The sequence below is a fragment of the Nestor notabilis genome, unplaced genomic scaffold (genome assembly GCF_000696875.1).
Source record: "Nestor notabilis isolate BGI_N333 unplaced genomic scaffold, ASM69687v1 scaffold13193, whole genome shotgun sequence".
Lineage (NCBI taxonomy): Eukaryota > Metazoa > Chordata > Aves > Psittaciformes > Psittacidae > Nestor > Nestor notabilis.
Genome location: NW_009921539.1, coordinates 12050 through 23282, shown reverse-complemented (window position 1 = coordinate 23282; position 11233 = coordinate 12050). Strand labels below are relative to the sequence as shown.

The window sequence follows — 11233 nt, the reverse complement described above, 5'->3', positions numbered from 1 at the left end:
GGCGGGGGGTCCCTCCGGCTGTGCAGCACGCGGGTGAGCCTGGAGGGCATCAACAGGCCCGTCATAGACCGCATCATCCGGGTGGACCACGCGGGGGAGTACGGGGCAAACCGCATTTACGCGGGGCAGATGGCCGTCCTGGGGAGATCGAGCGTGGGACCCATTATCCAGGTTCGTGGACCTAAGAGCGATCTCTGTGCTTGTGCTTAGTTTGCATTCGATTAACAACGGACGGATGAAGTTGAAAAGTGGCAGGTGTTTGTGGTGAGATAGCTGCCTGTCATCTAAGCACTTTCAAACATGCAGTTTATGAAGAGTGGCAGAATTACTTGATAAGGGAGTTGCAGTACTACAGCTACTTTAGTGTTGTCACAAAGACTTACTTCGCAAGTGTGTTGTCTTTTTGTAACTATCCTTATCTGGCCTTCTTGACCATTAGCTCTGTGTAGTGTGATTAGTGTTACCTTTGCAATTGAAGTATGAGTGGCCTGAGCCATTTTGTTTTCTTTGTGTTTATTAGTTTTATTGGAAGAGCTTAGCTTTCCTGGTTTTACACTTCCCTGTGGTCTGGCTCTTTTCCAGCAAATGTGGAATCAAGAAAAAGACCACCTAAAAAAGTTCAATGAACTAATGGTTGCATACAGAGTTCGACCTACTGTCTTACTGCCTTTTTGGAACGTAGCAGGTTTTGTTTTAGGTGAGTTTGTGTTATTGTTGTTTTCTGAAGTCTTCAAATGGTGTAAATTGTCTGCATTGCTTCAGGTTTCATTGTTTTCATGTGTTTGGTACCACAATCACAGGGGCTGGAAGTGCTTTGCTTGGGAAGAAAGGAGCAATGGCTTGCACAGTGGCAGTGGAAGAGAGTATATCAGATCACTACAATAACCAGATCCGAACACTTGTGGAAGAAGATCCAGAAAAGTACAAAGAACTATTGCAGGTATTTTAGTATGACTTGAAAAGTAGTTTAGCAAATTCATTAAATTATCTAATGTGACCTTAGTCTTTTAAAATAATATGTTCATGGAGTTTACAGTAGATCTCTTTTTGTTCTCTCCCTTACAATACTGAAGGCAACAGAAACTTTTAAGTTAAAAGGATGTTTTATCTTTCAGCAGCACTAAATTGATCAAGCACCAAAATTGGTTGGATTAGCCTCAGCATGGTTTCAATAATTCAAAGTTTCCCTTTTGACTGGGAGAACTATGCTTTAGTTTTGGTTAATTTTAATTTAAAGGAAGAGTTTAGAGGGGAAGCAGAAGGAGAAAATAAGATTGTATAGTAACACTTTTCTTATAATGGCTATGATTATACAGTTAGAATAGAATATCTCAGTTGAAAGAGTCATGTAGTGATCATTTAGTCCAATTGCCTGGCCAAATCAGGGGTGACCAAAAGGTAAAGCATGTTATTAAGGGCATTGTCCAAATGCCTTTTAAACACTGACAGGCTTGGGGCACCAACCACCTCTAGGAAGCCAGTTCCGCTATTTGACCACCCTCTTGGTAAAGAAATGGTTTCTAATGTCCACTCTGAACCTCGCCTTCGAACCATTCCCATGTGCCCTATCACTGGATCCCAGGGAGAAGAGCTCAGCACCTTCCTCATTTGCCCTCCTCGGGCAGTTGTGGAGAACAGTGAGGTCACCCCTCAGCCTCCTTTTCTCCAAACTAGACCAGCCCAGAGTCTTTAGCTGCTCCTCACAGGACATGGTTTCCAGCCCTTTCACTAGCTTTGTTGTCCTCCTCTGAACGCAGTCAAGCGTTTTCACGTCCTTCTTAACCTGTGAGGCCCAGAACCGCTCACAGTACTCCAGGTGAGGCAGCACCAACACTGAGCACAGCGGGTTAATCCCCTCTTTTGAGCTGTTTGATGAAGCCTGGGGTGTGGTTTACTCTCTTGGCTGCCAGGGCACGCTGCTGTCTCACATTGAGCTGGCTGTAGACCAGCACACCATTCATGTTCTAGCCTTGAATACTGTTCAGAGTGTGTAAGGAGTAACTGTAAGCTCTGCAAGAAAATTATTTCCCAAGTATTTTGGGCATCAAATTAGGCCTCTTTCTTTTAAGGTGTTTGTGGGAGACTGACCTGTTTCCACATGCAGCACATTGAGCTCCTTGGTGCTCTGTTTGGCAGGAGCTTGCTTTAGGGTCTACGTGTTCATTTCCAACTTTGCTGACTATCTCTATGTTCAGTTGTGCATAGTTTAACTTGTTGCCAAATCTGGTTACTCCAAAACTGTCTTCTTGTTATAGAACTAGTACCTGAAGTAACCCAGGTAGTGCTGGCACAAGCAGCCTTGTGCATGTTTCCCTTTAAATCCTGCCCCTGAAAATAAAGGCTATAAACTGAGAGGACACAAACTAAAGAGGAAGAAGTGAAGCAGCAAGGTTATTCACAGTTGACAGTATGAGGAGGACCAGTGATGAAATCAAAAGCAATGCAAACCTGTTGAGTAGGGGCAGTGCTTGGGTGTCTGTAAATGCTGAACACTTCAAGCAAGCATAGTCATGCAGGCACCTTGAGAGAAAATTCTTTAAACCTTTTTGCCCCAGTTGGAAAATTAGAAGAGGAAAAATAGTGTTATTTAATGAGTACGCTAGAATGGACAAAAGCCCTGTTGGCTTACAGGGAAACACTCTGGCAAGGCAGGGAACCTTAATTTCATTATCTAAGTTGTCAGAATAATTTGTATGTATGAAACTAATTAGTGTTACAAGTTACTACAAGTATAGGTTTTCTTGAAACAGCAAAAAAGATTAAAATATTAAATTTAAGATATTAAAACAGCTGCTTGGTTTTTTAAAGGCTTTTTTTGAGAATATTAAAAGATCTTGAGGTTTGGGGAATGCTGTAAATTATTCCTTTTTTGCCGAATTTGAGATACAGGTCTTTGAGAAGTTTCTGAGAGACCTGGGCCTCAGATGCCTGCAATGGTCAGCAGCATATGGTTTTGTATACTGGCTACCTTGATTTCTCTGTGAAGTAGGCTTACTAATTAACTACTGTTTTTAAAGATAATAAAGCAATTTCGGGATGATGAACGGGAGCACCATGACATTGGGATTGACCATGATGCAGAAACGGTAAGTACAATGTTAACTAATTGGCACTGTTGGCAAGGATGTAGATGTGGTATTCTCATCTTCCTCACCTAGTGACTCTGGTGTAGTTCTCTACTTGAGAAATAGAAAATATGGTGCTTGATACTCCTTCACAAAGATAAATACAAGAAAGCACTGCATGTTACAGCTTTCTAGAGCAGAACTGAACCTTGGAACTCATGTCAAGTCTTAAAATGATTGTGTTTTCTTGAGAGGTGTCCTCTGCACAATTTTTAATTTAATTTTTAGATTAAATATTTTTGAGGATAAGGCTTAATAAGTGCTATCTATACAGCTGTGAACTTGAGGCATCATCTTGGTAGATAAACACAGCCGTGTTAGGAAGTGTGAAATACTGAACTAAATTCTGTGCTCCCTTGAGTACTGTATGAGAAATGTGTGACTTTTCCCCTCTTTTTCTCTTGACTTACATTTGTGGAGAAATGGAAACATTTTGCAAAGTTGATAGCTTTTAATTTAGTTTTCTCTAGGGTAGATTAGACAACAAATGCAGGTGGGGTTTGGTGGGATTTTTTTACGTGTTTTTGCTTTGTTTTGGTTTTGGTTTTTTAGATGATGTGAACTATTCCTTACCACAGTGTGGTTCAAACAAAACACTTCTTCAGAAGTGTTTAATCTTTTATTCTTTGTTTTACAGGCACCAGCTTACTCAGTTTTGAAGACAGCTATACAACTTGGATGCAAAGCTGCAATTTTTTTATCAGAAAGAATTTAGTTATATTTTCTATTATGTCTGTGGCAATAAACTGTGATATGAAAGCGTATGGAAACTGTGGAGGACTAATGGTTATTTTATACATCCTTTTAAGATTTTCTTCACTGAGTACCTGATTCAGCCATCCTTTGTCACGTCAAGTACCTGTGTGAAAGGTATCAATGTTAAAGTTGGTTGAGGTAAATATAAATGAAGATGGCAGAATTGGGTCTGTATGAACTAAACCTCCTTATTCAGATACTGTTCACAAGGTGGCAGCAAAATATGAATGTGTATACATGATTTATATCTATAATATGTGTGTATATATGCACACATCAAAATGATAAATAGGTTCTCTGTTGCCTCTAAATTTATATGTACTTGAAATAAGCTGGAGCTCATTCAGCTCATTTTGAAGTGATTAATACTGACTAAGTAGGATATTTCTGAGTTGTATTTTCAGGGTAAGTGAAGTACTAGTAAGTATTTCTTTTCAGTCTGTCTTGAATAAAGGTTGGTATTATAAGATTTTCATTTGAAGACTTGTTGTTTTGGATCTTTTTTCAGGCTTAATTCTTTAGGTAGATTTTTATTTATTTTTTTTTCTTCCTTTGGGGTTGTTGTTGTGGGATTTTGCTGTTGGTGGGTGGTTTTGTTTGTGTTTTTGTTTGCTTTTTTTAACCTGTGTGTGTGCGTAAGGAGTTGATCCCTGATATAAAGCTGGTGGAGAAAGCCACTTAGAGCACATGTGGAGTTGCACTTAATACTCTGTTAGAGCTTTCAAGTTGATAGTACTTTGCCTCTAGTCTTCAGTGGCTCTTGAATGAAGACGCTGTGGTTCCTCAATGTTGACACTATTTCCCCACGCTTTCTGCTGGCATCCTGGCAAGGAGCAACAGAAATAAAAGACAAAGTTGTGCATGGTTGTTCTGTTGAATGCTCATTGGCGATGTTAGAAGTACAGTGATGGAATGTGAATGTCTTGAACTTGTAGGGATGAAAGGGACTTCATGCAAGATTGCATCTCTTGTTCTTTATGTCTTAAGAACATCCTAACCCTTCTTTTCCTATTTCATCATTATGGAAATAGTATAGCTTTCAAAATGCATATGGATGATATAGAAGATGTTGATAATTTGATACAGACATTTAAAGTTCCTCTCAGAGATTTCCATTTTTGTAGCTGAGAAGCATGATCTCCTCCCATACATCCTGTGAGTAAAATTGCAGGTCACGCAGAAGGCACATATGCATACTTTTGCCATTATATCTATACTTCTAAAACTTTTGGGAGATGCAGCTTGTTTAGCTGCCTTAAGCAAACGGGATTTTTCCCCAATTGTACAGGTTTTCCAGTTTCTACAGGTTTCTGGGTTTTGTTTGATTTGGTTTCTTAATCAGAATAGTGTGACAGATTAGGGAGCAGAATTTCTTGCATCTTATTTTCTGGTTAAAAGCCATGATCTGTAGTGTATTAAAGTCAGTATTTCCTGGCCCATGCAATGGGTATAACAAATTGAACAGGTCAGCTGTGGACGTGGGATATAATGGGTGTAAACCTAGTTGAAAAGGAAAGAATTGGAAATCAAGAAATAAAATAGGAGCAAGTGTTGCCCATTACTGTCATAAGGAATGGAGCCACCATTGCCAATCTTGACTTTTACCTTCTATGGCAAAACTACAGTTATATTGAGGCCAGTTAAGTTACTTGATGAAGTTTTGCTGTGTGTTGGTTACAGCTCTGTTGTGCTGGCCAAATGCTATGTCCTGACTTTGTAGCTGCTTTGAGACCATAGGAGGATAAGGGCAGAGTTGCCACCAGGACTCCAAGACCTGTGGGAGCATCTCAAGTCCAAGCATCTGGGAGCTTGGTGAGGCTTCAGACACCATTTAATCCAGGTACATCTGAGTCTACCTTTTTTAGTAGCTCTGTTAGCATTTGTAGGTACTGTCTTCTGTGTAATTTGACATGAAAGACTTTTTAAGGTGGATTATTTACCCTTTTTTTGTGAAGGAGCTTAGACTAAATCTTAATGTAGAAGCTCCTGTTCTGTATGATTTATTATGACTGACACTTCGTCCCTTTAATTTCTGCCACACTGTTGCAAATGTGGCATGGTTATACTCAAACTACTGATGTTATTTACATTGTTCAAACAAAGTAGCATTGGCATGTGGAAAATTTAGGTAATATAGAGAAATCGACACAAAAGAATGGTTAATTAAAGTGGTGTTGAATGAACATGCCATGCAGTCATGTAAGTCACGGGCTTTCATGATTGAGTCAAAAGAAGAAAAGATTGTTTGATGAATCGTCCATTGTAAAGTCTTTAATAACAGGGGCAGCATGGGACAGCATCTTTTGTGAGTCCTTTATGAGAGCTGGGGAGGGAGGGGCACAATAAGTTTTGACTCAAAGCTGGAAGTTGCCCACACACGCATACAGTGGTCTTGTGATATAAACTGGAAACCGAGCCAGTCAGTTTCCTGGTCTCTTAGCCATTACATCAGGGCTGAATGCTGGACAAGGCATCTGTGGGGCTTTCCTCGAGAGGTGGTACTAAGCTGAAGGCTGTTGTTTTCCAAGGCAATGGTTACAGAGGTTCTCTGAAGATGTCTGTGGTGGTGTTCAACAGTTGTGGGATTTGCTGCTGACACAGAGAAGCATTCATGTGATCCTTTGTCCAAGATGTGGGTGGCCTGTGAGACCATCTCATGCTGCTCGCTTGGGGCAACAACGTTGAAGAGACAAATCCCATTTTTAATGTATGTAGTTTGGCCAAAGGCTGACAACATCAAATACCAGGAAATCACTGTGTGAATTCAGTGTGTTTGGCCGTATCTGCAGTCAGTGAGAGAGCTCACAGCGAGGTCTTTGTCCTCAGCAGCTGAAAACATCCTGCGCATTTGAGTAGGCCATCAGACAGTAATACTGACTCTAGTTGTGAGCATAAAATATGAGTCAGGAGAACAGCTCTGCTTTATGCTCCCAAGCAGGATTTGTTCCTTCTTTTTACTGGAGCAGCATATTTGCGCCCATCCATTAAAGTGTGGGTGAGCTGTTCTGTCACTTCCAATGGCTGTGCATTTCCCTGCTCATTGGCATTACTCTGGGGTTTTTTTGGGTTTTTTTTTTTTGATGTTTTACACAGAAAATTGAGTTGCTTGTCATTTTCCTCATGCAAAAGGCACTTTTGTTTGGAAAAACTGCTTCAGATTTTGAAAGACTACAAAAGGTGGTAGAAGGTTACAAAAGGACTAGAGATGCTTGAGTGCTGTACAGAGCTTCTATTGTACAGCTGCTGCAAGGCTGTACTTTCTTCTTTATGTTATTTTGAGGCAGAACCAAAGCTGGACTGATGTCAGCCATCCTGGCAGGGGCTAATGGCAGGCAGAGGCCAAAGTATATAGCTTATACAAGTCTGTTATCACAGCGATTCTTGGTGAACTCTGGTCATGTTGACAGAGGAAAAGAAACTTGGATCAGACAGAGAGGTTGTGAAATGCTGCATTTTCAAAACAGGGAGTGGGGAAGATGACAGGGTCTTCACTGTGCCTTTCGGCTTTGGGACTCCCTTCTGAACTGTAAGATAAGCATGTAATTTGGGTGTTGCAATATGCAGTAGGATTAAATCCTTTCCCTCAAAGTAATGAGGGCTTCTAACTCCTGTGATAACCAAGGGATTGATCCTGATTCTCTCCTCCAGAAAAAGAATGAGTTCTATTTTTTGGTGAGGAGGAGCAGAGGTTTCCATCTGTGTGTGCATAGGGCTGTAGGACTGTTACCGGCTCCTTGATCAGCATCTCACCTCTTACTGTTTTCTCCTGAAACCAGGGGTGGGGTCAATCTGACCTCTATTCTCCAAAGCTGCTCTGAGTCAGAGATTAAGGTAATGAAAGTGCTTGGAGGTGAGTGACATGGCCAGATGGTTCAGTCCTTGTGCTGAGCATTGGGGCTTTTTCTGATGCTCTGACAGCTCTGAAGTGGATCTCTGCACCATCTGCCCTAGCTCAGGAGGAGGAAAACCCAGCAAATGAAAGCAAACAGGCAACAGTAGCTCTGTCTCACAAAACAAGAAGGCTGGTTATGAAAATTTGAAGCAGCTTTGATGATCCACGGCCTGTCAGTAAAAGCTCTAGAAAGCTACCAGGATGGCAAGATGCATGTGATGCCATGGTGGTGTAGGTCTGACTGTGCCAGTATATGTTTCAGCCTCTTGCTGCTGCAGCTGGGCTAGACAAAAATCAAATCCCCATGGCTGTGATTAATGTGGTGATGCTGACATAAGCTGAATTGTCTTTTTACAAGGGCATGTAGTGACGGGACGAGGGGTAGTGGCTTTAAACTGACAGAGGGGAGATTTAGATTAAATATTAGAAGGAAGTTCTTCCCTGTGAGGGTGGTGAGGCCCTGGCACAGGTTGCCCAAAGGAGCTGTGGCTCCTGCATCCCTGGCAGTGTTCAAGGTCAGGAGGGTTTGCACTTGAATGGTCTTTAAGGATCCCTTCCAATGCAAACCATTCTATGACATGCCACAGGTTATGTAAAATGGGACTCATAAGATTGTTTGGCAGAGAGCTATACCATTGTCTGAGCTGATAAATATTAAAGATGGAAGGAAGATCTAATGGGCTTAATCTTTGACTGGAGTAAATCTGTGTGGCTCACTTGAGCATAATGGAGCTAGGCTTGCTATAAACTGACTGAGGATATGCCATACAATATCTATGCTGGGGATGATGTGGATTGTATGTGCCTTTTCTTATTCTTCGCATTTCTTAGCATTTAATCTGCGCAGTCCCTTATGTCTGCTTTATTTCTTGACTTTAGGGAAGATACAATTTCAGATGATGTGTCAGTCATTTTCTGTCACTAGCATCAAAGTTGTGGCATGTCACTTGCATTGAATTCTGCACATATTTTCAGCTTGGGAAACTTAAACCGATAAGCCAAAAATATTGGCCAGTTTAAAGGAGGAATGTGTGTGATAAAGGAGGAAGTTGTTTCAAGGTACCATTTTTCTATTTGTTAATCCAGTTTCCCCAGAGTGGCTGAGATGAAAAATCTGAATAGATTTAGGAGAATGGCAGCAGTTGTACTCCCAGAGTGGCAGAAAACTTTACTTGTGTTGAAGAAGGCTTGCTGACACTCCTGTTCAGAGTTGTGGGGCACATCTAATATTGAGTGAATGAATTAACAGTTAATTGGAACAGGTTCAGTGGGTAACATCTCTAAAACAACTTGACTGTGCTAGAAGGAAGATCCCATTTGTTGTAGTTAGGTGCTTTCAATAAATGCAGCCTCCTGTTCGCTCAAGGTGTTTTTGAGAAATACCACCTTATGCTGCAGTTTTACAGAGCAGAACCCAAACTGAAGCAGACCAGGGGATCATACCTCTGTGTCCAGAAATAGAGCTTATGGCAGCAGCATCATTTCATAGTGTTAAGATGCAGATTAATACACCTATGCTGATATTTAGTTCCAAAAAATAATCTTTTTTTAGTATCTTTGTTTCACAAATTAAGGCCATGACGCTGCCCCTTACTTGCGCTTGTCCTTAACTGGAAGTAAACAGTGTTCTGATGGAAGCCCAGGTATCACACAATGTTGCTTGGAAGGGAGCTCTGGAGGTCATCTTGTCCAGCCTCCTGCTGGAGGCAGGACTGCAGCCAGCACAAAAGCAGGTCAGCTGTGATTTTGCCTGCCCTGGTGATAAAAACCTCCAAGGACAGAAATTCCACAGTCCTTATGGACAGCCTGTTCTGGTGCTGCGTTACGTCACCAGTGATGTTTCTGGTTAGTTGATTTGGTTTTCCTGCTATCCATCCTGAACCTTCCAAGACTCTGGCTAGTGCTGCTTGTTATGTCATATGGTACCATGGAGAAGAGTTTGGCTCCACCATCTCGCTAGATACTCTTTAAGTAGTTTTAGGCAACTGTTAGATCACTCAGTTCTCAACATCCCAGCATACGTGTCCTCTCCTGAGCCCTGTGCTAAAGAGCAAGTTGGGAGGTGGTGAGCAAGGCAGTGGAACAAAGGGCACAGACTGGGGATGCACATCTCCTCTGCATGGCCGTGTTGTTCCTGCTGTGTTTCCACTGCAGTCACGGCTTTCACAGCAAAACACACCTCCTGGCAGGACTGTGTCCCCGGGAAGGAGGGTGCAGAGCTGTAGCTCTCCTTGCAATGCCTGGTTCCTGAACTGGCCTGGAGGAGACAGATGCATCTAGTGACCACCTTGACAGCCTTATCATTTGTTTTAGATTCCAGGCTTCATATGAATGCCTGAAGCAGTCTTCTTTCCCTGCAGGTATTTTCTACCCAACTGTTTGCATGTCAGTGATTTGGGTTTTAATTTCACCTGTGCCTAGGACAGATGGATTTATTGACTTGATGGTACAGATGGACATCTGTAGACCAAGGTATTAACAAAAGCAAGTCAAAAACACACAGTAGGAGTTTTTCCTATTTAAAATATCTTTCTAGGACTGCAGAATAAAAAGATTATTTGTAGCACTAGTAGGTGCTTTTCGGTTTCCTTTGTGGCCACTGGCCAGCCACCTGCCAGGGACTGCTCTGGTCAGAGCAGAGGCACCAGCAGGTGATGGGGACTTGAAGTTTTTGCAGTACATTTTGAAAGCAAGCTCTGCCAGCTGCATTTTAGCAAGCTGTCATGACTTTCTCCCAAGTTTGTGGTTTGAGGGCAGCTGTATAGGCTGAGGTTGCTAACTGTGTATGCAAACGGATAAAACATTTAGTGGAGTGAAAAGCATTAGCTTATAGGAGCAGACAGACATGCAGTGCCACAGCAGATAACTCAAGCCTGTTGATTTTTCTTGCTATCTCTGGATTAAATTTCCTCTTTAAACAGTAGCCTATGTCTAATTTAAAGCTGTCTCTCATCTTGCTGACAGATTGTTTCCTGCCTCCTTTGGGGGCAGAGACATGCTCTAGAAATGGCACCTACCTTCTGAGGAAGGAGAACACATACAACTTGTTTTCCCAGGACTAGTGCCGAAATGCTGGAACACAGTGGGGCCTCTGCTCTCCAGATGTCATCCCAAGTCTCCCCATGCCGATGGCTGGGGATCCTGAGGCAGGTACAGCAAACTCCCGCTTTCCTCTCAGGAGTGACACTATTGTGTGTAACAAATATCTCTCCTCTACTAGCCCATGGCATTCCCATGGGAAAAGGGCTTTGCTTTAAGGCTGGATTAAGAGAAGGATACTGGGTGCAAGTCTGCTAGAGTGGTAAGTTTTTGCTTAGCTCTAAGCACAAGAGCAACAGGGATAATTGGATGCTCCAGGTTAAACTTGTTCTGAGGCTTTAGTGACTTGCCTGTGGCCACCTAGCAAGTCTGTGGCAGAAATACATAGGGAATACAATTTGAGAGGAGTTGAACATCCCAG

General features: G+C 42.0%; 1 protein-coding gene across 1 annotated transcript; it reads left to right on the top strand.

Moving 5' to 3' along the window:
• Positions 1-6: 6 nt before the first annotated feature.
• On the top strand, positions 7-3885 carry COQ7 (coenzyme Q7 homolog, ubiquinone (yeast); the record flags this gene model as incomplete). The annotated part of the gene is made up of 5 exons (XM_010011210.1): positions 7-171; positions 583-697; positions 801-940; positions 3018-3086; positions 3763-3885. Coding segments are annotated over 5 exons (567 nt in total), but the record flags the coding sequence as incomplete, so codon positions are not given.
• Between the last annotated feature and the right edge of the window lie 7348 nt (positions 3886-11233).